The sequence below is a fragment of the Bos grunniens genome, chromosome 19 (genome assembly GCF_055505025.1).
Source record: "Bos grunniens cultivar Pamir isolate PY7600 chromosome 19, Bosgru_T2T1.0, whole genome shotgun sequence".
Taxonomy (NCBI): Eukaryota; Metazoa; Chordata; class Mammalia; order Artiodactyla; family Bovidae; genus Bos; species Bos grunniens.
This window is the reverse complement of record NC_141183.1, coordinates 20,753,719-20,780,686: the sequence shown is the minus strand read 5'-3', so window position 1 is coordinate 20,780,686 and position 26,968 is coordinate 20,753,719. Positions and strand designations below refer to the sequence as shown.

Sequence of the window (26,968 nt, the reverse complement as noted above, 5' to 3'; positions counted from 1 at the left end):
GTTAAGAGTGTGGCTTCTGAAGCTAGCCAGACTGAGGCCAGCATTGGCCCTGTCACTGGCTAGCTGTGCACTTCTGGATAAATTCTGGACCTTCCTGGCACTTCAGATTCCTTAGCTTACAAAGTAGCGTAATTTGGCTAACAGGCTCTTTCTTAATTCCACAAGTATCCTGCCAGACTCTGGGCTGGGTGTTGGAGGAGCTTCCTTCAACAAGCCATTCGAGCCCCTGGCCTCACAGAGGTTGCATCTCGGCGGGGTCGGAAGAGGTGGCCAGAAGTGCAGGTCTGGGAAACTCGTCCGGTCCCAGGAGCCCGCTGGGCACGGCGGTGCGCCTGCGCTGCGACATTATGCGGACAAGCCTCTTAAAGGGACCCCGTTTCACGGAATGTGCTTCATGTCGCGGCGGCTGGAACATCTATCCTGAGCAAGAGCAGGGACTAGCGAGGAGGGTGGCCCCGAGGCCACCAGTGTCAGCTCCGACAGCAGGCGGGGCACCGTCTAGGCGGCGGCTGCGGCCGGGCGTGGGGGGTTGTCCGCCGGATCACGCATGCGCAGCCGCCCCGCCCCCGCCACTGGGCTGAGGGTTGGTGGGTTTGGGTCACGTGAGCGCGCCTCGCCTCTTCCTCCAGGTCGGGGGCCCGCCTGCTGGCAGGTTTCCGGTTCGGTGGGTCGGACATGACGGAGCCGGGCGCCTCTCCGGAGGACCCCTGGGTCAAGGCAAGCCCCGTGGGCGCGCACGCCGGCGAGGGGAGGGCGGGTCGGGCTCGAGCGCGTAGGGGGTCTGGAAGACTAGGGGACTCCCTGCAGTCCCCAGAGCTACCCCCGCTCCTCGGGCCCTGGGGCTGCAGAGAAGACAGCTCTCACCCTGTGTGTGCCAAGGTGGGAAGACAACTGAGGCGTGTGCGTGCGGGTGTGAGGGGACGGGACTGGAGGGCTGGGGGCGTGGAGTGGGCGGACGGGGTCCTGCTGAGGGGCGGCGCTCCCGCGGCCTAACCGCTCTTGGCTTGGGGGGAATCCTGCGACTGCCCGCGCACCCCAAGTGTGTACGTATGTGTGTCCGTGTGTGTGTACACGCGTGCAGGGGCGGAGGAGGCCTGACGGGCTTCTCCCTTGCTCGGTGCCGCAGGTGGAGTATGCCTACAGCGACAACAGTCTGGACCCTGGTGAGTGCCTCTCGCACCCTCTTCACCTCTGGAGGGACACTGCCACCTCAGCCCGATGGATTCGCGAGGCCTTGGCAGCCACACCTGAGCACAGCCCACCGTCCCTGAGCTGAGCGGGCCTGAGCAGCGAGGGAGGCTCTGGAGGACAGGGGCAGGAAGCATCCAAGGGTGACACCTAGTTCCCTCTGCCCTGGAGCAGGGAAGTGATGGAAACAGGGCCAGCCGGTCACTCTCCATCATCACGCCCAGATGCCACTTTGTGAGCCAGGAGGTATCCTTGCAGGCATGTGGAGCAGTGTAGACTAGGGACGGGAGCACTGCGGCATGGCACGACAGGAAGTGGGTGGCCCAGGATGGCTGGCTTTGGGGTTGAAGGAGAGAGGTCAGCATTTAGGGCTCAGGAAGCCATTGGGCCCACAGGTGTCTGAGAGCCTAGCAGAGCCCCTCCCCCTATTCTATTCCTTAGTGATTGGGGCCTCTCTTTTCCAGGGCTTTTTGTAGAAAGCACCCGCAAGGGGAGTGTAGTGTCCAGAGCTAATAGCATCGGTTCCACCAGTGCCTCTTCTGTCCCCAACACAGGTAGGCGGCAACATCTCCCCACCCGGGGAACCAGATGTGCCTTCATTTTAGTCTTTTTCTTAGACAAGGCAGCTCCTGCCTTCCACATGGGGGCGCTGGAACCCTAGTTCTAGACACAGGGTTTCACCCTCACGTCATCTAGGGCATTAGGTTCTTGTATCCATTCGCCATCTCTGGGCACCAGGTTCTTCCCAGCTGGGGAAAGTGGGCTAGCTGGGCCCCACTGGGCCCCAGAATGACCTCTTCCTGCCCCAACCCTGAGCGTAGATGACGAGGACAGCGATTACCACCAGGAATCCTACAAGGAGTCCTACAAGGACCGGCGGCGGCGAGCACACACTCAGGCCGAGCAGAAGAGGAGGGACGCCATCAAGGTGATTGGGGGGGCCCGCACCTCAGGGAGCACCTGCACACTTCAGATCCACTCTGCCCTGGCCCCGGCAGGCAGTCCCAAGCAAGCTTGGGGGCAGCTAGTCTAGGCCCTAGACGTGAACTTCTCCTTCCTTTCTACTCCTCTGAGTGAGCGAGCATGGAACTTGGTATCATGGAAGAAAAGCTGCGTGCCCGTTTGTCTTGACCCCTCCATAAAGGAACCCGTTTCCCCTGCTCTCTCCACAGAGAGGCTATGATGATCTACAGACCATCGTCCCCACCTGCCAGCAGCAGGACTTCTCCCTTGGCTCTCAGAAACTGAGCAAAGCCATCGTGCTGCAGAAGAGTATGGCCAGGAGAGCGCTGGAGGGCTTGGAGCCAAGGGGGCTGTGAGAAGGCTAGAGCCTAAGAGCCACTTTTGGCCTGGCCCGGGTGGGATGGTTTTAAGGAGGTGGGAGGCGGGGAAGTGGGGTCTGGAGGGAAGGGGAGTCAAAATCAGCCTTGTCTTTCTGTTGAGATGTCCTCTCCGCCCACCCCCTCTGCCCACCCCCACTCAGCCATTGACTACATCCAGTTTTTGCACAAGGAGAAGAAAAAGCAGGAGGAGGAGGTATCCACGCTCCGCAAGGATGTCATGGCCCTAAAGATCATGAAAGTGTAAGGGAGGGTGTTGGGTTGGGGGAACCAGGGCATCTGGTTTTGAGGGGACTCTGAGGCCTCTTCAGTTCACACCCTGCCCTTCTTCAAAGGCCGCATCAGATGATATTCTTAGTCCCTTGTGTGGTAGGCACCACTTAATCCCAACTGTAGCAAATAATACTCTGGAAACACCAGTGGGATTTAATGAAGGAAAGGTTGGAGGGGGTAGGCCACCACTGCTGACGTAGAAGCTGATGTTGAATCCATCCCACAAGTTCGCTGGGAATCTCCTTCCCCGGGGAGCATGGAGGGTAAGCGCTATTACTCTCCAGGGGCCAGGAGAGCTGCTGCAGCCCCTCAGGCCTGGCCTGCTCGCTTTCAGGAACTATGAGCAGATTGTGAAGGCGCACCAGGACAACCCCCATGAGGGGGAGGACCAGGTCTCGGACCAGGTCAAGTTCAACGTGTTTCAAGGCATCATGGACTCCCTCTTCCAGTCCTTCAATGCCTCCATCTCTGTGGCGAGCTTCCAGGAGCTGTCGGCCTGTGTCTTCAGCTGGATTGAGGAGCACTGTAAGCCTCAGGTACGGGGCGGCAGTAGTCACGGGGTCAGGGGCTCTTCTCTCAGGCAAAGTGACCCAAGCTGTGATTTGTTCAGAGAGGCAGGGCAGCAGCTTTTAGGTTTCTTGAGGGTATTTTTACAACTTGTATTCCTGTTTCCCTCTGCTTTCTAGCCCAGATACTCCTGTGGAGGCTTCATTTTGCTAGAATGATCTGAGCACTCACTCATGCAAGGCCTTTGTTTAGTTCACGCTGTGGCAAGTAACAGCAGCCTCAGGCACTGCTTGCCTGCCCAGCAAGTGAGCCCGGATCACTTGCACTTAACTTGGGGTTTTGGGAAAAGATTTAAGGCCCCCACCCTAGGCCCCCTACAGTAGTTTTCCTTGGGGTTCCTAATTATTATTTGTAATAGAGAGTGTGTTAACGGTTGACCGAGTCTTTTGAGGTCTGGTTGATTTTACTGAGGCTTGACTTGTATCTGAGATTTCTTTTTGTTTGCCAGTGTTTTTTTCTGTATAATTTAAAAAAGCGACTCTACATTTCCAGTTATCACAAAATATTGGCTGTATTCCTCATGCTATACAACACCCCCAGTCGCTTGTACCTCCCATTCCCCCACCCTGATGTTCCCCCAACCCCCATTCCCGACTGGTAACCACTAGTTTGTCCAGCGTACTTTTTTGTTATATTCACTGGTTCATTGTAGTTTTTTAGACTCCACTTGTAAGTGACGTCGTATAGTATTTGTCTTTCTCTGACTCGTTTCACTTAGCACAATGCTAAGTCCATACATGCTGCTGAAAAGGCAAATTTTCATTGTTTTGTCTTTTTATTTTAACTGAGAGGTATTCCGTTGTGTTTGTGTACCACATTTTTACTCATTCATCTGGGGTTTTTCTGATTTTTAAGTTTTATTGAAGTATAGTTGATTTACAATATTAATTCCTGCTGTAAGCAGTGACTCAGTTATATTCGTTTTCATATTCTTTTCCACTATGGTTTGTCCCAGATAGTAAGTTTCCTGTGCTATTCAGTGCGACCTTATTGTTTATCGTCCTACGTGTTAAGTTTGTCTCTTAATGCCAAACTCCGCCTCTCCCCTACCCACCCTGCCCTCTCAACCACAAGTCTGTTCTGTATATCTTGTTTCACAGATACTTTGTGTTGTACTTTAGATTCCACATATAAGTGATATATGGTATTTGTCTTTATGACTTCCTTTGCTGATTAATATGATCATCTCTAGGTCCGTCCAAGTTGCAGCAAATGGATTATTTCATTCTTTATGGCTGAGTAGTATTCCATCACACACATACACTCTGAATTAAGTGTTTTTGTTTTTTTGAATATACACACGTATTTGTTTTTTTTCAAACATATACGTCAGGGTGGAAGTGCTGGATCATTTGGTAGCTCTTTGAGTTTTTTGAGAAATCTCTATTATTATTTTCCACAGTAGCTGCACCAATTTACATTCCCACCAGCAGTGTGCAAGAGTCCTCTTTTCTCCACATCCTTACCACCATTTATTATTTGTGTTCTTTTTGATGATAGCCATTCTGACAGGTATAAGGTGACAGATGTTTGTGGTTTTGATTTACATTTCTCTGATGATTAGTGACGTTCAGCTTCATGTCCCTGTTGGACACCTGCAGTTCCTCTTTGGAAAAATGTCCATTCAGTTCTTCTGCCCATTTCTTAATTGGGTTGTTTTCCAGGGATGTTTTTTGGCCATACCATGTGGCTTGTGTGATCTTAGTTCTCTGACCAGGGGTTGAACCCGGTCCACAGCAGTGAAAGCACCGAGTCCTAACCACTGGACCACCAGGGAATTCCCTAGTTTTCTGATGCTGAGTTGTTATCAGCTGTTTATATATGTTGACTATTAACCCCTTGTCAGTCATATCATTTGCAAATATTTGCAAATATTCAGTAGGTTGTCTTTTTGTCAGTGGTTTCCTTTGCAGTGTAATAGCTTTTAAGTTCAACTAGGGTCCCATTTAATTTCCTTTAGGAGATGGCTCTAATAAAATATTGCTGTGATTTATGTCAGTCTTCTGCATGTGGTTTTCTCTGAGTTTTATAGTATCCAGCCTTACTTTAGGTCTTTTGTCTATTTTGAGTTTTCGTATATAGCGTTAGAGAATGTTTTACTTTCATTCTTTTACATGTAGCTGTCCAGTTTTCCGAGCACCACTTATTGAACAGCCTGTCTGTTCTCCACTGTGTATTCTTGCCTCCTTTGTTGTACATGAACTGACAGTGAGTGCGTGGGTTTATTTTTGGACTCTCCTGTTCCGTTGATCTTGTCTGTTTTTGTGCCAGTATCATACTGTTTTGACTACTGTAGCTTTTGTAGTAAGTATAGTTTGAAGTCAGGTCATATGATTCCTCCAGTTCTGTTCTTTCTCAAGATTATTTTGGTTATTCAGGGTCTTTTGTGTTTCCATACAACATTTAAAGTTATTTGTTCTGGTTCTGTGAAAAATGCCGTTAGTATTTTGATAGGGACTGCACTGGGTCTTTAGATTGCCTTGGGTAGATGGTCATGTTAACCATGTTGAGTCTCCAGCCAAACAACAGGTTGTGTCTTTCTGTTTGTGTCCAGTTTCTTTCATCAGGATCTTATTCTGAGTACAGGTCTTTGCCTCCTTAGGTAGGTTTATTCCTAGGTCTTTTATTTTTGATGTGATGGTAAATGGGATTGTTTCCTACATTTCTCTTTGATCCTTCATTGTTAAAGAAATGCAAGAGATTTCTGTACATCAGTGTAGTATTCTGCAACTTTACGAATTCATTGTTGAGCTCTAGTAGTTTTCTGATGGCGTCTTTAGAACTTTCCACGTTTAATATCTTGTCAGCTGCAAACAGTTTTATTTCTTCCTTCCCAATTTGGATTCCTTTTATTTCTTCTCCAATTAGTATAACTAGGAGTTCCAAGACTATGTTGAATAAAAATGGTGAGACTGGGCATCCGTGTTTTGTTCCTGATTTTAGAAGAAATGCTTTCAGCTGAAGCCATGTCCCAAATTTTTATTGCAGAACACCATGAACATACTGCAGCATTGCAAGTTTTACAATGAACCCTCAAATACCCCCGCCTAAAGTATACCATTAATCATTTCTGTATTTGCTTTATCACAGAGCAATGCATCTCAGCCTATTTTGGGGGCATGTGCAAAGTAAACTGTAGCCATCAGTGCTTTCCAGGGGCTTTTTATTTTAATGGTACTCTAAAGAGCGCACCTGGCCCAGGCAGGTGTCACTGAGCAGCTCTGTGCCCTCCTTGACTGTCATCTCTTTCTTTCTGTGCGGCCCTCACCAGACCCTACGGGAAATTGTGATTGGCGTCCTGCACCAACTGAAGAACCAGCTTTACTGACCAACTCTTGGAATCTGCAGAACAGCCAGCAAGAGGCTTTGAGTCTCCTACTTGGCCATGGAGCCACTGGGCTTATGAGAGTGGACTGTGGCACTGCACACTAGTGAGCTGCTTTCTCCTCAGTGTTTGGCTCCCCAGCTTCCTCCATGCCCTCCCCCGCCTTCATTGAATTGGCGGGGGGAGAGTATTATGAAAGCTTTAATTTATTTGACCATAGATCTCAAACCTACCTAGTCTTTCCCCCTCCCATAGAAGTCCTCAGGATAGAGGTCTGCTCTTGGCACCCTAAAGAGCTCCTGGCCTCTCCCCTTTTTTGAAGCCTGGAATTCCTGCTCATATTTGGTAACTACTATTTGCCTGTTCTGGTGTCTCTGGCAACACTGAGCCAGTGCAGCCATTTGGCAGTAGTTGGATGGGAAGAAGGGAGTAAGAGGAAGTACTCCCACAGCCATGAGGGGTGGAAGGCGGCCTCATGCCTAGGCTAGGGCTGCCTGGTCAGTCCAAGGTGAGGCCAGAGCTTTTTCTGGCCAACTCAGGGCAGGGCTGCCAGGTTCCTGCCCTTGCCCCCTACTCCACTGCCTCCCTGCTCTGGGTGGTAGAGGGAAGCAACCTCCCCACCCACTCCTGCCCTCTGTCCCCACAGGCAGCAGCAGTGCACAGCAAAGTCAAGTGTGACACAACACTACATATTAAATGTTTTTAATTTTTCTAAACAATGCAATTTTGCTAAAGTTACAATTTTGGAAAAGTAACTGGCCCCCAGACTACTTGCAGCCTTTCTGTCAAGTGTATCTGGCCCTCTACCGTCTCAGTGCTTCCTACGTTTCTCCCAGGACTTGGGGGGAGTGAAGGTGGGTAGAGGAGATTCTTTAAAGGCCTTCTGACTTGCAGAGCCCAGGAGAATCCTGGGTAAGGCCCTGGGCTTCTTGAATGCTGTGTCTGGCAGCCTCTCTCTGCCCTTGTTCCCAAGCTCCCTTTTGCCTTCCTCAGGTTTGATAGTTGGGAGGTGTGATTATCCAGAGGAAATGAAATATTTTTGTATCAAATTATATTACAATAAATATTGCCAAATGCTGTCCTTTAGCGTTGTTCCACATTTAAGTGTTTAGTTTAAGCAGTTGACAAGTGGCTGATGAAATAAGCATGCCCATCCTCTCTGGGCCACCTGCGCTCCCTCCCTCCACCCAGTACTCTGGTGTGTGCCCAAAGGTGGGCACCACCAGGAACAACAAAAGAGCTGACCTAAACACGTCAGCCAGTCCAGAACGTCTGTTCCCAGTCCTGCCGGGGGAGCCTTTCAGGGATCTGGGAGCTTGACGTTGTGATCTTCATCCGTCTCTATCCCAACTTCCTCCTGTGGGGCAGCGAGACAAGAGAATGAGACCGCCTTGGATCAAAGTCCCAGGGGAGCAAGGGAGGGCGAGCACCACTTACAAAGAACTGCTTCTTGCTCTTGGGGTATCCTTCAAGGATGGCATCAGACAGCTCTGTTGCCTGAGAAGAAATAAGACCACCCCGTTTCAGATGCCAGTACTGGGCATGCCTGACGGGCCCCTGAAACGAGGCAGCTGTGTCCCCGGGGGCTGCTATCGTCCAGGGCCTTCCTAGAGCTCCCCTACACTTACCATCCTCTTGCGCCGCCTCCACTCCTTGTGGTACTTCTGCCCCTCCTTGTACACCTAGACGGGGAAACAGGTTCCTTTGAGCCCACAGCAGCTGCTGGGGTCAACCCTCTTCCTCACTTCGAACCTGCAGAGGCAGCCCTCCCTGCTCCGCCTCCCTCCCAGCCCACCTGCTCTTTCTCTTCTGGAGTCACGTGGTTGGTGGCCGCTTTGATGTTCTTCAGTCTTTCTCTGTAGCCAGCACATTCCTTCTTTAGCTCCTCGATCTCTTTCTGCATCTCCGGTGTGGTCAGGGCACTAGTTAACTCCTTCAGCTCTAAAACCACACCTCCCTGAAGTCAATGGCTACCCTGAGGCAGGAGACGAGGCCTCCACCTTGCTCTGGGCTCTCTCCATACGGGGTTCAGAATGGGTCCTATATTCTGGAAAGCCTCAAGAAAGACTAATGCTTACCAAATTACCAGTTTATTCCAGTTTTCTTTCCTCCTAAATCTACAAACAGTTGGGGAGTGTAAGTTTGAGTAGACTATTAGCTGTAGTCAATTAAATAGGCAGAATAAAGGGGAGTGTGGGAACCGTGTATTGATATCACAGTAGGGAACGTAAATGTCTGTCTTGCCCATTTGTCTTCAAAAGCCATTAGTTGTTACACATTAAGTTGAACGTGACACCTATGTTGTTGTTATTTAGTGGCTAAGTCGTGTCTGACTCTTGCGACCCTCGACTGCAGACTGGTCCTCTGTCCATGGGATTCTCCAGGCAAGAATACTGGAGTGGGTTGCCATTTCCTTCTCCAGGGGATTTTCCTGACCCAGGGATCGAACCCCTGTTTCCTGCATTGAATGGTGGATTCTTTTACCACTGAGCCACCAGGGAAGCCCATAATGCCTGTGGCAGCCTAGCAAAGGGATCTCTGCTGCGAGATGTCACTGCACTCAATAAATCCTGCACTTAGTAATCCCTGACCTTGGGACCAACCCTGACAGTAGGGGCACCTTCCAGGGGCTGCCAGTCCTACCAGCCTCCATGTGGCGGCAGCTCTGCTGCAAGCTCTGCACCTTAGCCGTGAGAGCCAAGATTTTGGCATCCAGGCCTTGGAGGTCAGCATCACTGACCACGTCAAACTGGTCCTGCCAGAGACAAAAGGAAAAACAGAAGCAGGCTGATGGGAGGCACAAGAGGGGACCCACATCTGGGAAGGCAATGTTCATATACACTTGAAAATCTGGGGCTCCCCAACCCTCCAGAGGGCCCAGGAAGGTAGTGGGAGGGTACTTCTGAGCAGTCGTTCAGTCTAGAACCTGTTTCCTCAAAAAGCTACAAGAAAGAACAAGTTGAAACCTGCTATTCGTCCTCAGGGGCTTTGAGGTGTGGGATCCTGACCAATAGAACAGAAATAATCTTGCAGTTTACTAGCAAAACTACTCACTGGGCTGAAGGAGTAAAGAAACATTCTTTTAAAGGGGCTGATACCTAATTACAGGTTTCCACAGTAGTAAGAATCAAGACAGGTGAAGAGGCATGGTGGGAGGTATTCAGATAAGGACATCAGTGAGTCTGAGGCGCCCCTTCCATGTGAGCAGCTGCTAGAAAAGGCCTGTGCTGGGGCTCAGCGGCATCCTGTCAGTTGGTGATGGGAAGCAGGATAGAAAGAACTGGAATGCCACCCTGAGCAGTTTGGACTCTACAATCAAGTGCAGTAAACCATTAAGGCAGAAGGCAGCACTACAACCTGCAGGCCAAATCCTGCCAGATGCATGTTTTTAAAAACACAAAATTTATGGAAACATAGCCATACCCATTCATCTACATACTGTGTATGGCTGGTTTTGCCCTACAATGGCAGACTTGAATGCCACTGACAGCTGTGCAGCTGCAACAAAAGACCACCAGGTCTGCAAAGCATAAAAATATTAACTGGCCCTTTACAGGAAAAAAAACCTGCCAACTTCTTTATGGAATCTTCAGTACAGCAGTAATATAATGAAACCTACTTTAGGGAAATTAGCCTTGACAGTGGATGTTAAATCTTGTAGGAGTACTGAGTAAAGGAAGATGGATGACAAACGGGGTCGGCTTTAGAAGAGCTTCAGTTTTGTAATGGAGGCAAGTGAAAGACAATTACAATAGAGGATGCCTCAAAGAGGTGAGTGCCTGAGGAAGGCAGTTAGTTCAGAGCAGTAAGGAAGGTTTCCAGAGGTGATGCCTGAGTGAAATCCTAATGGATGAGTAAGAGTTAGCTAGGCAGAGGAAGAAGGGACTCCAAAACCTGGGCAGAGGAAGGACAACAAGCAAAGGCCACAGAAGTTAAATACATCTAAATGGGCTAGTATTGATGGCTGGAGAAATAACCAGGACAGGAGAGGCTGGAGCCAACTCTCTGAGTGCCTTTTATCTGTTCTAAGGAGCACTGGAATTTTTGGTAGGGAAATGGCATGACTAGAGTTGCACGTACATAGATTATTCTGGCTGCAATGTTTAAGATATGTGTAAGGAGCCCAGGCGATCAGGAGGATACTGCAATAGACGAGGAACACCTGAAGCACAGCAGTGGTGGCAGCTGGAAAGGAGAGGATGGAGTCAAGAAAGGAGAAACACCTAGGCTTGACGGCTGACTAGGCGTGTAAAATAAGGAAGAATAATTTCCCAGGGAATTCCCTGGTGGTCCAGTGGTTAGGACTCAGTGCTTTCACTGCTGAGGGCCCGGGTTCGATCCCTGGTTGGGAAATGAAGATCCCACAAGCTGTGTGGTGAGGCCAACCAAAAACAAAAAGAATGACTCCCTACTCTCTGGCCTGGGTGAAGAATGATTCCGTTAGGGAGAAGAACACAAAAGGAGCCGGTTTAGGGGAGAAATGAAGCATTCTACTTTGGCAATATTGATTCTGATGGGTCTGAAGGGGGTCTGGGCCGCAAACAGAAGGAAAACTATTTGGCAGACTGGTTCTCATTCTAGATGACTGGGAATAAGAACTTCCACGCGTAAATGGACCTCGACAGCAACAATTCAGGATTTTCTGTCATCGATCATATTTCAAGTCTGGAAATCTAGTGAAGTCTGGATGACAGCAAAGGGAGTCCACACTTTGTCCTAAAGGTTGGCTGGGGCCCTTTAAATGACCTAAGACGGGTGAATTTCACTGGATGCTCCAATTCTCCCAAATAGAGTTCATACTAGGGGCTGACTGACCTAATGCCGGGCTCTCATACATCTGTTTTCCTCACCTGGTCCGCAAAGTATATCTTCTGCTTGCCATACATCTTCTCTTTGATTTTGCCTTGTTGGGCCAGCTGCTCCAGCGCCTTCACCACCGCCTGACAGAGGCGAGAGGACGGAGCAATCAGGAGAGGGACTTCGGGAGCCGGAAGGATGTCACCAATGATGGGGGAAGCGCCCGACAAGCCTTAGGAAGCCCTGGGCTAAAATGGCAACCTGGAGGTGCAGGACCCTGGGGGTCCCAGGGGAGGTCCCGGGGTCCCAAGAGAGGGTTCTCACCGTCTTGCCCAGCCCATGTTCCCGCTGCAGGTTCCCGAACACGTCCTGGGCACTGTAGGGCCGGTTCTGCTCCTGTAGGTACTTCAGCAGGATCCCGGAGGCTACGGATAGAGACAAGGCAGGAAGGGGGGTCCTTCAACCGACCCCAACCCACCCTCCTCCCGGTCTCCCAGCTCCCACGGCTGTTACCTCCCGCGGCAGCTTCTGACCGGCCTTTACTCATGGCTTTTCCCGCCACCAAACTCCGAAAACCGGACGTTGTAGTTGCTCGGGGTAACGGCTCCTTCCGGCAAAGGGCAGGGCGGGCCTCAAGTGTGATTGGCTGGGGGCAGCCTTCGCGAGGAGCGGAGCGGATCGGCCCTTCCCGGGCACCGTACTTCAGCTCGGCCTGCTCTAGGGAGTCCGGCTCCCGCCCCTGCGGCCTGGGTCTCTGCTGGAGAGGTGGAATGTACGCTTCGAACCTCTCTCTTCCTCCCTTCGGAACCAGGGCTGTAGGGAATCACGCCTTGGAGTCTCGGGACCCAGCTCCAGCGGCCGCTGAGCACTCGTGACCTTGAGCTGGACTGAATATTTGAGTGGAAAGGAATCTCGGCATCAGCTCCCGCTGGGCAAGAGACTTGCTCAAGGTCACAGTTACCCAAAGGCGTGTCCCGTCCCACGGCCCAAGCCTTTCTCTCGGTTTTTATCTTTTGTAAAACGGGAACAAGAGGTGCTTGCGGGGAGTGGGGGGTTGTGAAGACTTAATAGAACGACGCGTAGACGCCCTGCAAGGAATAACGCTGCGTTTGCCCGTTACCGAGCTTCTCACGCAGGGGGCGCTCAGCACACGCTGTGGTTGAAGGTATGGTTGGGAGGGGGCTGATCGTAAGCCACAAAGCTTGTAGAAGTTTCTTTTTGGCAGAGACAGTCTTAGGGCAACACCTGACAGGTGCTTTCCATTCCTGCCCACAGTGGCGAGTGGGACAAAGCCTTAAAATAAGTTATTTCTAGTTTCTGAGGTCAGCTGAAGGCCAAAGAACAGCTGTTCCTGCAGCTCAAAGAATCCAGTGGGGCATGGTGCTACTTTTAAAGGCCTCTATTACCTCAAATCTCATTAGCCTTTGAAACCTGTATTCCTCTTCACACGTTTAGCGGACAATATTAAGAATTAGAAATGATGGAACTGCAGGTTAGATGCCCGCCAGGAGTGCCGGTTATGCTGTCTGGGCTCTCCTGGAGATGGGGGTTAGCTTCCTACCATGGTGATTTTTCTGGCCGTCACAGAACAAAAAACCGAGGATGAGCAAGTGGGTCCTTCACACACTGGGCTTTCTTTGAGGCTGTCACCTCCTCTAATAACATCTCAGATTAGCAAGACCTTTCAAGGCTAAGACACCATTCAATGTTAAGTCTCTTAAAGGTTGTTCTCATACAAGATTTATTCCCCAGCACCCCTCCCACCCTCATCCCCATCCGGATTCACAGTGGAGGACTAAGGAGATTCAGAGCAGGATCCGCAGGTACAAAACACACCTTCCAGATTTTGCTCTCCTTCCTTTTCTCCCTCCTGCCAACTCCCAAGGCCTGAAGCTACACACACTCATGCAAACGCCAAAATCCCACTCCTTTCCCACACCTCCTGTTTTCTTCCACATCAGAGCTCACCTGTAAGACATCTGGGCTCTGAGAAGAGAGGTGTCCAAAGTCTGAGAACCCTAAAGCGAGGGAGAGGCTGTTACTCTCAACTTCACACAAAGGGAAGTGACTGAATCAGACACCAAGCTCTTCTCTCCTCTCACCGTTGACTATTTTTACTCCCTGGCCTCTACCTTGTCCATCAACCAAGAGCAAACACGTTAGCACACTCCCACCTGCAGCACGTGAAAACTGGCTCTGTCCAACATCCATCACCCAGGTGCGGGGTGTTGGAGGGAGTGGTCCCTGAGGATCAGCAAAGGGGTAATTTATGTGGAGGGATAGATGATTAGGAGAATTTGGCTTGAGCTCTGATTGGGGAGGCATGGGTTTAGAACTAGTGATCATTTTGTTTTTGTCTCACATGATTTTTACTAGGGGCAGTAGAATATAGATACCCCATACAGGGGTTTCTGCTGATTACAGACACATTCTCGCTAACTGGGCTCATCTTAAAAGAGGCCCTGCCAAACTGGGCAGTTGAAAACAAAATTATTAAAGGAGCTGAACAGAGGGTAAGAAGAGCTGGTGCAAGAAGAGCTGGTGGCTCCTGGGATGAATGCCACTGAGCCGTCTGTAAAGTGCTACTCTGACATCGCCTGTGTGGGATTATTGCTTCTCCAAAGGAGGAGCAGGGGAAGGAACGGGAACACGGAAATGGTATGGAATGGTATGGTATTGCTATGCTCGTTGCTCAGGCTGATGGGTAAATGGAGCCAGGGGTTAGCAGCACCAAAAATAACCAGGCAGCTCCAAAACAGTGAGTGAGTCTGGGAGCTACAGAGGCGTTCACCCTCCCAACCCACTGACCCCACAGCCCAAAGTAATGTGGAAGAGGCCCACCCACACCTCATGTTCACATTCTAAAACTTCACAAGCAAGATTCTGGAGCACTAGGGGCTAGGCCTCAAGAAATGAGGATGGGCTGAGGCAAGGGGAACAGGCCTGCTCTGCAGAACCAAAGGACAAGTTTGCTTAGAAAAAGGCAAATCAACCATGGCTTAGCAAAAGAGGACAGTAAAACTCTTCCAGCTGCCTGACTCGGAGCTCTAGGGAGATGATAAACGGAGGAAGGAAGGGAAGGGATCTATTCACTGAGGGCCTCTGACCACCCAGACCTAGAAGCACACAGCAGCATCCCCTCAAAAGGGAACCAATACCCCTGACTACTTTGTTCCCCAAAAGTACCACCATCCTGATGGAGAGAAGTGTCCCTCAGGGGAGCACACTCTCACTTCGGTGACTTGAGCTCAGATATCAGCATCTAGCTGATAGCAAGGGAGTGAGTATCCTCTGAGTAGGCCTCTGAGCATCAGCCAGGCCACCGTGCATACTATATATAATTCAGAGGGTTGGACCTGGGTTCTTCCCTTGCCCCTTCACCTTAAGTGGAATGGGGAGAAAAAAACTTAAACCACAGTGACCCCCCCCAAAGGAAGTCTCTCCTCAGTGGCTCCTGGAACTGGCAGGGTCCAGCTGATTCAGCTCTGACTGGTCCAGAAGTTCAAAGTCATCCCCCTCAGCATCAGTGTCCAGGTCTGAACTGGGTGCCCTGAGGACACCTCTGGTGGCTCTCCGGGGAGGTAGGCCAGAAGGGCCTGGCTGGGAGGCCCCTGACAGGGCCAGTTGGATCATGCCCTGCGAAACCAGGCTAGCAAGGTTGCTGGTGAGGTTGGATCCTGCAGGCAGGGCACCAAGCAAAAGCTCCGGCAGTGCAGCCTCTTCCCGGCTGGCAGGGGGGCCCTGAGACTCCCCAGCCCCCGGCGGGGACCGGTACATCAAGCTGGGCATCCCAATGCTGGTATCGTCCTCGTCATCCAGGCCCGTAGGATCCACGTTAATGGAAGGGAAGTCTGGAAGGTCTCTGGCGAAGGATTCCTCTGGATCACTGTGACCATCTAGGTCTGGGAGAAGAGAGGAGTGTCTGAGACATGGCAACCGCCTGGCCTTCCTGTGCCCCAGCCCCACCACGTCAGCCCCAAATAACCAGATGTTTCCACCCTGGATTTCTGGCACTGGTCAGCCTTCCCCCTCCACTTATAGACTGCTGTTACCTTTACTGGCCAAAGAACTTCCCCTTTCTCTGCCATGTCCCCCATGAGCTTTGATCCTGAGGCCACTAAGCGACTGAGGACTTCCAGGGGAGCAGCAGTGCCATCTGGCTGGAGCCATGCCCCTAAAGCTGCTCCACCACCTAATCCACAGCTCAGAAAACAGGTGAGGCGGGGGTAGTGTCCCTGCTGCCTGCAAAGCTGAGTGGCAACAGTCAGAGCCAGTATCAACTTGGGTCCAAGGTTCCTCTCACCTTCAGAGCCTTCTGTTAGAGGTGTTTGGCCCCGTGAAAGGTTGAATGTACCGTTGTCTGTACAGGAGACCTCAGCATCCGAGTGCTCGGAGTCTGTGATGGCCAGTTCCCTGGCAACAGTGGAATCATCCAGCTGAGGTAAAGACAAGACCAACAAGCATGAAGAAGCGGTGCCATTACAAAACAGGTGCAGTCTGCCACTTACAGCTTCACCAGTGAGCTGGCCCCAAAGGCTACCCCTAAGGCTAACAGTGTAACCAGGCATGGATGGCGACTTCAGTCAGAATCCTGACCCCTTTCAGGTTGCTCCCCCAGGGAAAACACTCTTTTTCATCAATCTTGAGCCCAGGAAGGAAAGCAGCCTTGAGAGTCAACCAGCCACTTATACTCTGATGCAAATAACTGACCCAGAGAATACTTTTCACAGGTGGCCAGGAGGAAATGCACAGGTTACCGCTTGACCTAAGGCAAGCTGAGCTGTTTAAAGAGAGATCAGGCCAGTTGCAGAAGTTCTGCCCTGATGGCAGGGGTTAAAAGGAGACATGGAAGAGGGTGTGCTGGTCACCAAACTCAAACAAAGATCTACATACAAAGTCCCAATATAATACTAGCTTCTCTCCTCACTGCTCTTGGGGGCAGGAAGGTCCTTGGAGAGCCCACAGTGACCCTGGAAACCTGTTTACTGTCTAAACAGGAGTACCAGATGGTAAAAAAGGAGCTAAAAAAACTGGCCAGTGAGGCAGCTCCCCACACCCCAGATACCTGAGGACAGAAGGCAGCAAGCTCCTCCTCGCTGTCACTGTGGTTGTCCGCAGCACGCTCTGGGTGGAGAGCTCTGCGCCGCACTGTGTGGGAAGAGCAGAAGCCATGAACACCTTCCCTTGAGGGCAAACTCCCGCCCTCTTCGAATTTCAAAGGCATTAAAGTCAGAATACCAGAGAATGAACCCCTTAAACCTACATAACGATGTCTGAGGAAGGAACTGCCTAAGTAGCAAGGTAAGCTAATAACATAACACAGGAAAGAAACCCTTTCTGTTCTGGTCAGATCAACTACCAGTCTTGTCAACAAGCCTCAAGATCAGCTAAGAACAGATCAGATATCAGTGTGAAAAGTGGATACTATCACAGAGAAGGCAAAGGGAGACACCCCACCTGGGCTGAATCAGGCTTTTGAGGAGTGGTACTGTTCAACTGGCTGCGTCAGGCGGAGCCAGGCCTTGGCACCCATGTGCAGGGCTCTTAGAAGGCCAGGGCTTAATGAAGACCCAAGCCGACCACACCACAGAAGAGAGGGAAAAGCTCGCTCGACTGTCGTTTGTGGGTTGGAGGATCTCAGGCTAGTATACACCCGGCTTCAGAAGCCAGTTTTCAATCACTTTGGGAAGGCAGCTTTCAGGAGTGAACAGAGGCCCACCTGAGGAGTTTAAAAGACCTACTCTGCCATTTACTAACCGTGAGCTTCAGTTTCCTCAACCAGAAAAGGAAAATATCACCCTCTTTTTAAGGGTGTTGTACAGACAACGTATGCAGAGCAGCCAGCTCAGTGCTTGGGCACATGGGACGTGCTTCATAAAAAGCAGCTAACACTGGGAATATCTTCACTGTCTTTTATATGACTTGGGAGAACTTGTCTCATATTTGTCTAAAATGGGAGTGTCTAGAATTCCAAAGGGAAAAATTGGTAAGCCTGCAGAGTTCCCTAGAGTAGATCATCACTTTTACCTACCACCCCGCTACGCACCAACCACATCCCACTTCTCCACGTTCAAGGACCTATGACGCCAAACCTCTGGGCTTCTCCTTCTCCCCAAACTGCCCAAATGGACGGAAGGTTCCCCTGGACACTTACATTGTCTCTCTCTCTGCTTGGACATCATGTAGCCACGAACGCTGAAGTCCAGCCGCTGCAGTGCGGGCTTCAGCCGTACATACACTCGGTCCCACAGTCGGTGGTACACAGCGAGGGGCCACATCATGACAGTGACAACTGAGAGGAGTGAGAAAGAGTGGTGAGATGGAGAAAGGGCTGCATACACAGTCCTCACTGTCCCTCTGCCATGTGTCCTTAGGGCTGGGACACTTAGTGTGGGACAGTCCTGCTTAATTCTGCAGGTCATCTTCACGAGGTGAAGATTTTTGGGGTCAGAGACTTCTGTAGCCCTGACAGGGCTGTGCACGGTGGGCTGTGCTGCTGACACATCAAGGGCAGAACCAGTGCTGTCACCTGCATATGGGTGTCGCTGAGTCATAAACACGACCAGATGGTAACAATGCCTCGGCAGCTACACAACACATCATTCGAGCTTCTGCTATATAATCACCAGGGTCATTATTGCTCAGTTCTTCCAGCCTCAAGTAGACAGAGTTCATGCCAATATGAAGTAACTAAATTTACAAAACTGCTCTGGAGGGGTGGGGTGGGGGGAAGTGCTCCAGGTAAACAGAACCTAGTAACCTACAGAGTAAACAGAATCTAGAACAGAATCCTAAGAGTTATGTCCTACTGTTACACAATACACTGACTCTAAAAATTCCCTCCTGAAATAGGAACAGACAGTCCTTTCTTTATAGCTGGTTAGTGGACCCTTGTCAGTTTCTAAAATTCAGTAAGAAAAGGACTTTATATGTGGGAGCTTGACAGGTAAGAAGAAAGGTATTTTCATGACTCTAAACAGGACATGAAAATAAAAAAGGTCATTTCCTGGAGAACCAAAATATAAAAGTCCTCTCTCTAGACAAAGTTAGCTATGGCTAGAGAAGCTATGAGTAGGTTAAGCTTGTGGGGGAGGTATATATCGTACTTACGAATTAAGTAGGAGAGCAGGAGCCCAGGGATGTAGCGGCCCAAGACAGCCAAAAAGGTCAGTATCCCACAGCTCAGCAAGCAGAACTAGGGGTGTCAGGAAACAATATTAAGTTTCTGCTATATGGCAGGGGATGGGGTGGGGATGGGGGGCAGGTAAGATGGAATGTGACTGAAATGATTTTTTATGACCTCTGAATAAAGCATGGACATGTCAGAATGACATGTACCTAGCCACTGCTGCTGATGGTGATTCTGCTGGGGAGGAAAGGGAGCATGTCCACTTCTATTCAAACTCTTCTCACATGGCTAACCCCACAGGGCTGCACCTTTCATGCTGGGAAATGGTTTGAATAGGACTGAGCCAAAAATTCTCTCTGAAAACAAGTGCTGGTGGTGGGCTTTTTTAAGGCAAAGTAAAATAAAATGAAAAACTCAACCACTTACCACATGTTTAATATGACACAGAATGCACACAAGCAAGCTTTCTTTCCCATCTTGGGGCAGGAAGATGGCCTAATCTAAGTGGCAAGCACCTGAAGGAGTCATCGAGTTCTTGCCTTAGTCCTAGTGGCTGGTCAGAAGCCCCTTCCTATGACTTCCCTTGTCTCTACCAGCACCATGGTCTTTTCTTTCTTGAATGAGGATAGGTAGTAAAAGGGCTGTTTCAGTTTAGCATGAACTGAACTGAGAAGCCAGAAATGAGAGTGAAAAAGGGAAGAGTCTTACCTTGCCTGGGTTTTGCTTTTTGAAAAGCAAAAGATTCCTTATGAAAATGGTCCCACTAACCCAGACTTCAGCTACGTGGTGGCAGAGCTCGGGCACGCTGAGTAACCGAGGGTGCACAAAACCCCAGCTATGGGAAAGAGAAGGGGGAGCTGTGAAAGGAGGGTGCTGAGGGTCCCCCCCCCATCTCACTTTGAAGGCAGCTGATGGTTCCGGGTTTAAATAGGGGCTGGGGAGTGGCTAGCCCGAGGTGCTCTAGAGGTGAAGCACGACTTTCTTCTTGGCTCTCCAGGTTGAAACTTGAATTTAAGGACTAGGAGGGCAAACTTGTTCTGACAACTCCACCCTATGAGCCAGCAGCCCAATCCACGTGTGTAAACCTGCCACCAGCTCCTAGGCCCTTTGTGCTTAAAAGCATCTTTCCTGTGCTCAGACTATTGCAATTCACTGAGATTGCAATCCAGGAGAAAACGTAAAGCACAGTCTGACAGCACTGTGGCGGGTGGGGTGGAGGCGATGGATGTGCCCCTTAGAGAGAAAACAAAACAAAACCAAAATAAACCCAGCAAAGACAATCCAACATATGACATGAATGAACTGAAAAATGAAAGCAGGAGCTGTAAGCCACAAGAGGAATCTTTGGCTTGCTGATGCCAGAAACGAATGTGTTTTCTGACCAGGAACTTTAAACAGCCAAAGGTAACAGAAACACTAAATGACCTGGTTTTTATAAAAGCCAGGAGACAAATGAGGTAAGTTGCCTCTAAGTTTTCACACGGGCTGAATAATTCCTTGGTACGTCAGCACGCTAATGTTGCTTTCTCAGAAATGTCTCTTACAAGTATCACAGGACGCTCAGCATCTCAACCTACTGCTGCCTGAACTTTAGGATTTGTTAAAATGATTATTTGCAACAGATAGGTTCTCAGCTTCTAATTTGTATCCAGAACATGGAGTTAACAACCTGTAACCAGAATATTACAACAAGAGAATCAATCAGAGCAACAAAAAGGGATTTAATTAGCATTCCATACCTCTCATTGTCTAACACGCCGGGTCTTGGCACTACAATATTAAAACAAACACCAGCATTAGTTGGTAGGGAAAACAAAACATGAAAATGTTAGGCTGTTGGTCTGATAGCTCAAGTTTTAATAGGTTTGGGGGAAAGGAAAACAGTAATAGCCAATAAAAAGGAGACACCATGTTATACTGCCAGTTAGGGAGCTACAGACAAGGGAATGATAGCTAATGCCTGCTCATTTCTCTGGTAGGATGGGGTGGGAATTCAAATGGAGCATTAGGGCCCCTTCTAATTACTACAGCTGAGAGCCAAGGTGCACACAAAGAAGTTCATCCCACCCACCCCTCAAGTGTGTCTGGGTTGCTCATATGCATCAATGTGTGCCAGGTCATGAGGGCATGTTATGACTACTTTAACTCTGGAAATCCGCTATTCAAAAGAGACCTATTAACTACAATCAATGATGAAAAGTCTTCTGACATTCACTAGCCATAGGACAGGTGGGTGAACTACATGATTCCTTGAAGTCTCTGCAAAATAGGATGGGAATGTATTTAAAAACTGTACACTCTGGTTTGAATATTCTGCCAGCACTTCAAAAATAACATGTCCAACCTACATCAATTTTCCTCACTCTCAGTCTCCACCCAAACCAACTGCCCAGCCTGCCGCTGCCTACCTCTGCTAACTGTAATGCCACTCTTACTCCTCTCCTCGCTCTGAAATCCCAAAGCTGCTGTTATTCCTTACTCCCCTAACCTCCTATTTATCAGTCTTTTTAAACAATTTAAAAGAAATTCCTGAGAGGCAAATTGATACTGCCTTGGTATTGATGCAGTATCCAGTGAGGAAAATTATTTAACAACTTGATGACCATTTATTCCTCACACCAATTATGAAGGAAAGGATATCTCAGGTGGTGGATACAGATTTCCTGAGCTTAACAACAATGGGAAGGACAGAACTCAGCTCTAAGGCACTGTGGGTGGGGCGCTAGCCCTTCAAGGGTCTCCTAAAGCAAATAATTCAGACTTCAAAAGCTATTCCCAGCTTCACATACTCCTCCAGAAACTCCTAAAACTACAGGTAAAAACGATAGACAATTTCCGGTTCAGAATGTTCTAAACCCTACCAAACTCACCTTTTATTTCAGGCCAGATTTTGTTCTTCCATTGATCGATACACACAACAATCATCGAGCTGAATGCAAGTAAAAACACAAGACGAAGGGATGTCAGGGCAAAGAACCTAAAGGGAAGGAGAAAGAGAAGATCGTTATCCACTTAAGCTAATTTTATAAAAGACCCTATGTGCACTACTGGTTCTGTGGTAAACAGACTTAAGTGCTAGCTATACACCTTGGGAAAAACCACTTAAACTCAACGGACTTTAGCTATTTTACCTATGGTGTAGACATAAGAATTTGCTTCTGCAAAGCCAAATGACTAAATCAAATAAACTTAGAGCCCCTTTCAACTTTCAAGTCTGTGATTCTATTAATTTCAAGAAGAAATTCATCTTTTTTGTTGTCTGTTTTGGGGTTTCTCGGCCACACTGCATGGCTTATGGGATCTGAGTTCCCCAACCAGTGACCGAACCTGGGCCCTCAGCAGTGAAAGCTCAGAGTCCTAACCACTGGATGGCCAGGGAATCCCCAAAATTCATTCTCGAACTGAACAAGTTGTTATGATGAAAGCAAACGTCTTTCTATAAAATTAGACCCTGGTTCAGGGCAATAAACTGACAGAGGTGCATTAAAGAACAGCTAACTCAATCAGACATCCTTTTTCAGATAAAGGAACAAAGGCTCAAAAAAGTGAACCAACTTGGTCAAGGACACACAAAAAGTGAGCACTGAAGCTCCATCTAAAAACCACTTCTTCAGAACTGACATCAACCCTTCTCAAACTTCCCAGAAAACCTGACTCATTTAATGAGGAGAACATTACTGATACCAAAGCCAGACAAAACACTACAAGAAAACTACAGTCCAATACACGTTATGAATATTGAGGCAAAAATCCTCAATAAAATATTATCAACATGAATTCAGCAGCATATTAAAAGGATTATACACCATGACTAATTCCAGGGACTTATCCCAGGAATGCAAGGGTGGTTCAAGATACAAAAATCAACAACTGTAATGTATCGAATTAACAGAATGAAGGAAAAGCTAATTATTATTTGAAGGAATAAATATGGGTGCATAAAAAGATGTTTACAAAAAAATTGGGGAAATCAGAACACTGACAGTAGGTCTGAAAATATTAAGGAATTACTGTTAATTTGGGGGGATATGATGATATTATGGAAGTTCTGTTTTTAAAGAGTCCCTATCTTTTAGAGATACATACTAAGATATTTATGAATGAAATGACGTATTTGGGATTTGTGTCAAAACAATAGCCTGCCAAGGGGCAAAGGATGTGAAAGAAGAGGAAACAAGACTGACTGTGAGTTCTTCACTGCTGAAGCTGGGTGATGAGTACATGAAATTCCTTATGCTCTCCTCTCTACTTCTGTATATATTTAAAATCTTTCACAATAAAATTTTTTTTCAAAAAAAAAGACTGGTTCTTATGAATCTTTCTATGATCCAACTCAAAAGCCTCCAGGGCAGTGCCCTGCAGAGTGTCTGTAGTCCAGTGATTTTACTAGACTGTCAGGAAGTAAGTACAGAAACTGAAAGCAAGAATTTAGTAATTTTTATAGCAATTTGACCAAGTAATTTTGAACATAAGGATATATTTGGGTTTGTATTTTGTGTGCCTTTTTAACTTATCTAGGAACTTATTTATATTGTATTTTACAAAAATATTGATCAGATGTAGACCGGGGAAAAAGACAACACTAGTCCTTCACTGAAGATGGTTTGAGAGACAACTGTTCTAAGATCTTTGTTGTTGCTGTTTAGTTGCTACGTTGTGTCCGACTCTTTGCAAATCCATGGACTGTAACCCACCAGGCTACTCTGTCCATGGGATTTCCCAGTCAAGAACTGGAGTGGGTTGCCATTTCCTTCTCCAGGGATCTTCCCAACCCAGGAATCGAACCCGCGTCTCCTGCACTGACAGGCAGATTCTTTAACACTGAGCCACCAAGGAATTAAGGGAGGCCAAATGCATCACCAGAGAAGCAGTTCAGCAGGGCAGTGAGGTATGGGTTTTAAAGCTAGATTGACTTGAGTCTTTCTCTGAACAGGCACTCTTAGTTGTATGACTCTGAGTAAATTAGCTTAAACCTCCTTAAGCCTCAGTTTCCTCATCTATATGTGATATTAACAATAACAAATCATGCAGGATTGTTTGGAGGTATAAGAAACAACATACTTAAGTCACTTATAAAAGTATTATAGTTGGCTTCCTTGGTGCTCAGTGGTAAAGACTCTGCCTGCCAATGCAGAAGACCTAGAGGCAATCTCTGATCCAGGAAGATCCCGCATGCTGTGGAGCAACCAAGCCTGTGCGCCACAACTATTGAGCCTGCGCTCTGGGGCACGGGAGCTGCAGCTACTGAGCCCATATGCCTAAAGCCCATGCTCCTCAACAAGAAAAAGCCACTGTAATGAGAAGCCCGAGCACCTCAACTAGAGAGAGCAGCCCCTGCTCACCGAAACTTGAGAAAAGCCTGCACAGCAACAAAGACCCAGCAGAGGCAAATATAAACAAATAAAATTATCTTTAAAAATACCATGGTTGATCTTGCTAAAAAGACAAGAAAATACAAACAAGGCACCTATATATGCCCAATATATGTCCTATTTAATTTTACAAAGGAGCAGTGTTATTAGCTATCATCACAGCAACTGATCAAACGAGAATAAGGATAACCAAGAGATCATTCATGGTTATAAACGATCTCATCTTCTCAATACAACACGTGACCTAATGACCTGACATATTCACAGAATACCATACTAAGAGTATAATCCTTTTTTTTTTTTTTTAGAAAAAGCTGTATCTATGAATACATAGATATACATACATACATATGCATGCAGGGACTGTCAGAGGAACTTTAATTTTGGTCTCTAGATGTTTTGCACTGTTTTCAATAAACATGAATCCATGTTATGTATTTTAAACAATACAAAAAATGAGGGATGGAAGAAACCAAGAACTTAAAGAAACCTAGTCACTAATGGCAACCCTATTCCAATATTTCCACCCCATCACTTCAAGGATACTGTAATTATACACGAAATTAAAGAATGAAAGTAGTTTAACAGGAGTAAGCCTCAAGAGCTGCCCCAAGGCCATTAATCTTCTCTCCAAAGCCAGTTCATCACCTCAACAAACAAGGAAGTTCAACAAGGCCAAGGATAAGGGCTGAGAGCATCTTGCTCCCCCGTGCTGCTGCTTCCATGTCCCAGCAGCAGGATGTGGCACGACTCAGTGTTCTCTGAAGTACCTGCGAGGGCTCCCTAGGGAGGCAATCCAGACTATCTGCAACTTCCACTTTCCAGATCACAACTGCTAACACAAATACAAACTGGGGTAGGGAAAGGATACTAAACTTTTCTAAGAAAGGTCAGTTTTTCAAAGATGACCGCAATAAAAATACAGTTTCTCAAAGAGCTGAACTATAGTCTGTTAGAGCCCCCACCTATGCTTCAACTCAATTCAAACATTTATTAATTGCCTACTATATGCTGAGGCCTTATGGTAAGTAGGCCAGTTACAAAAAAGAGTAACACATGGACCTTATTCTCAAGTGGATTTGTGTCAGTATGTGTTTGTAACACAGCATGATAAGACAACAATAACGATGAGGACATCTAAGCTGGGATTTGCAAAGGTAAGACAACACAGGAAAAGAGTGTGAGAAAGGAGAAGATATTCAGAGAGGGAGAACAGCCAGCTGGCATGACATATTTAGGGAACTACAAGTAGTCTGACAGAACTTAAATATAAACAACAGAGGGAGAGGATGAGTATGGGGAGAGAGGAAGAAGTCAGACCATGAGGGACCTTTTATGACAAAGGGTACTGAATTTTATCCTGCACATAAAGGAGAATCAGCAAAGAGTTTTACAAATGGTCTATTTGCTGGATCATGAAGGCTAAAACTGCAAGCATCTTCTTGAACCAGATTAATCCTGGTCAGTAATGCAATTTTAGAGCCAGACACAGGATAACCTTTCCTTGAACAAGCCAACGCAGAAACTTAAGAGGAAGAAGAGCTTTTCTGTGAAGTGAGAGTCGCTCAGTCATGTCTTACTCTTTGTGATCCCTCAGACTATACAGTCCATGGAATTCTCCAGGCCAGAATACTGGAGTGGGTAGCTTTTCCCTTCTCCAGGGGATCTTCCCAACCCAGGGACTGAACCCAGGTCTTCCACATTGCAGGTGGATTCTTTACCAGTTGAGTCACGAGGGAAGCCCAAGAACACTGGAGTGGAAATCCCGTCTCCAGCAGATCTTCCTAACCCAGGAATCCAACCAGGGTCTCCTGCATTGCAGGTGGACTCTTTACTAACTGAGCTGTGAGGGAAGCCCTAGGTAAAATAACAATTCTTGGAAAAATAGTTTCTTCCATATAGATAAAATATTAATTAATGGGAAGTTCACCTCAAACCACTAGAGTTGATCTCTTCAAGGTACCTGCATGCATACATGCTAAGTCACTTGTGTCTGACTCTATGGGACCCTATGGACCCTGCCAGGCTCCTCTGTCCATGGGATTCTCCAGGCAAGAGTACTGGAGTGGGTTGCCATTTCCTCCTCCAAGGGATCTTCCCCACCCAGGAATTGAACCAGCATCTCTTACATCTTCTGCACTAGCAGATAAGCTTACCACTAGCGCCACCTGGGAAGCCCCCTCCAAGGTACCTGAAAGTGAAACTGAAAGTCGCTCAGTGCATCCAACTCTTTGAGACCCCAAGGACTGTATAGTCCATGGAATTCTCCAGGCCAGAATACTAGAGTGGGTAGCCTTTCCCTTCTCCAGGGGATCTTCCCAACCCAGGAATGGAACCCAGATCTCCCACATTGCAGGTGGATTCTTTACCAGCTGAGCCACAAGGGAAGCCCCAAAATTTTAAGTCACTCAGTCATGTCCGACTCTTTGCAATCCCATGGACTATATAGTCCATGGAATTCTCCAGGCCAGAATACTAGAGTGGGTAGCCTTTCCCTTCTCTAGGGGATCTTCCCAACCCAGGGATCAAACCCAGGTCTCCCGCACTGCAGGCGGATTCTTTACCAGCTGAGCCACCAGGGAAGCCCAAGAAATACTGGAGTGGGAAGCCTATCCCTTCTCCAGCAGATCTTCTCAACCCAGGAATCAAACCGGGGTCTCCTGCATTGCAGGCAGATTCTTTACCAACTGAACTATCAGGGAAGACAATATCAAATGTTATTAATTCCTTTAGGGGTCTATCAAATATAAAAGAATATGGATAAGTGTGTACACCTTTCCTTCAGCCTCAATACTAAATTCTTAAAAGGAAATATCAGTCTCAGATTGGTGTGTTTGGAATATAGTGAAGTCACATTATACTTTTATTTTATGGAGGTAACTTGGTTGTGACAGAGGATGAGATGGTTGGATGGCATCACTAACTCGATGGACATGAGTTTGAGTAGGCTCTGGGAGTTGGTGATAGGCAGGGAAGC

The 26,968-nt window shown here is 48.0% G+C and overlaps 3 protein-coding genes and 1 non-coding gene across 16 annotated transcripts in view; 2 read left to right on the top strand and 2 right to left on the bottom strand.

Annotated features, from left to right (window-relative positions):
- Window positions 1-650: 650 nt before the first annotated feature.
- On the top strand, window positions 651-7,779 carry MLX (MAX dimerization protein MLX). 6 transcript variants are annotated; one of them, XM_086357615.1, is made up of 8 exons: window positions 651-717; window positions 1,127-1,163; window positions 1,653-1,742; window positions 2,010-2,116; window positions 2,361-2,460; window positions 2,672-2,771; window positions 3,136-3,337; window positions 6,640-7,779. In XM_086357615.1, exons 1-8 carry the CDS (start codon window positions 676-678, stop codon window positions 6,694-6,696), a joined length of 735 nt encoding a protein of 244 aa, XP_086213741.1. In that variant the 5' UTR covers window positions 651-675; the 3' UTR covers window positions 6,697-7,779. The 6 variants fall into 6 exon arrangements, with proteins under 6 accessions (XP_086213741.1, XP_086213744.1, XP_086213739.1 ...); XM_086357618.1 differs by having other exon boundaries at window positions 1,127-1,434; XM_086357613.1 differs by having other exon boundaries at window positions 651-879.
- On the bottom strand, window positions 7,380-12,060 carry PSMC3IP (PSMC3 interacting protein). 2 transcript variants are annotated; one of them, XM_086357620.1, is made up of 8 exons: window positions 12,004-12,060; window positions 11,815-11,915; window positions 11,544-11,633; window positions 9,337-9,448; window positions 8,489-8,634; window positions 8,322-8,375; window positions 8,131-8,190; window positions 7,380-8,050 (listed from the first exon to the last, which is right to left on the bottom strand). In XM_086357620.1, exons 1-8 carry the CDS (start codon window positions 12,035-12,037, stop codon window positions 7,994-7,996), a joined length of 654 nt encoding a protein of 217 aa, XP_086213746.1. In that variant the 5' UTR covers window positions 12,038-12,060; the 3' UTR covers window positions 7,380-7,993. The 2 variants fall into 2 exon arrangements, with proteins under 2 accessions (XP_086213746.1, XP_086213747.1); XM_086357621.1 differs by having other exon boundaries at window positions 8,489-8,596.
- TRNAE-UUC (transfer RNA glutamic acid (anticodon UUC)) lies at window positions 10,974-11,046 on the top strand. The gene has a single exon. It is a non-coding gene; the product is annotated as a tRNA-Glu (tRNA).
- A 1,154-nt stretch (window positions 12,061-13,214) lies between the features above and the next one.
- RETREG3 (reticulophagy regulator family member 3) overlaps window positions 13,215-26,968 on the bottom strand; it is a 64,127-nt gene continuing 50,373 nt past the window's right edge. For all 7 annotated transcript variants that reach the window (XM_086357608.1, XM_086357603.1, XM_086357604.1 and 4 more), the window contains 8 exons: window positions 21,490-21,596; window positions 20,359-20,389; window positions 19,328-19,454; window positions 18,601-18,685; window positions 17,645-17,782; window positions 16,561-16,638; window positions 15,794-15,931; window positions 13,215-15,392 (listed from right to left, as the gene is read on the bottom strand). In XM_086357608.1, coding sequence (XP_086213734.1) covers window positions 14,935-15,392; window positions 15,794-15,931; window positions 16,561-16,638; window positions 17,645-17,782; window positions 18,601-18,685; window positions 19,328-19,454; window positions 20,359-20,389; window positions 21,490-21,544 — 1,110 coding nt within the window. In that variant the 5' untranslated portion in view covers window positions 21,545-21,596 and the 3' untranslated portion in view covers window positions 13,215-14,934. The remainder of the gene's footprint in view (window positions 15,393-15,793; window positions 15,932-16,560; window positions 16,639-17,644; window positions 17,783-18,600; window positions 18,686-19,327; window positions 19,455-20,358; window positions 20,390-21,489; window positions 21,597-26,968) is intronic.

Bases quoted from the DNA above. Each gene is read 5' to 3' on its own strand.
- MLX (XM_086357613.1), top strand. From the start codon at position 676: ATGACGGAGCCGGGCGCCTCTCCGGAGGACCCCTGGGTCAAGGCAAGC. The intron at 2,461-2,671 runs GTATGGCCAGGA...ACCCCCACTCAG, and splicing joins AGCCATCGTGCTGCAGAAGA to CCATTGACTACATCCAGTTT. The intron at 2,772-3,135 runs GTAAGGGAGGGT...GCTCGCTTTCAG, and splicing joins GCCCTAAAGATCATGAAAGT to GAACTATGAGCAGATTGTGA.
- PSMC3IP (XM_086357620.1), bottom strand. From the start codon at position 12,037: ATGAGTAAAGGCCGGTCAGAAGCTGCCGCGGGAG. The intron at 9,449-11,543 runs GTGAGGAAAACA...TGTCTCTGGCAG, and splicing joins AGATATACTTTGCGGACCAG to GACCAGTTTGACGTGGTCAG. The intron at 8,191-8,321 runs GTAAGTGTAGGG...ATTTCTTCTCAG, and splicing joins GGAGGCGGCGCAAGAGGATG to GCAACAGAGCTGTCTGATGC.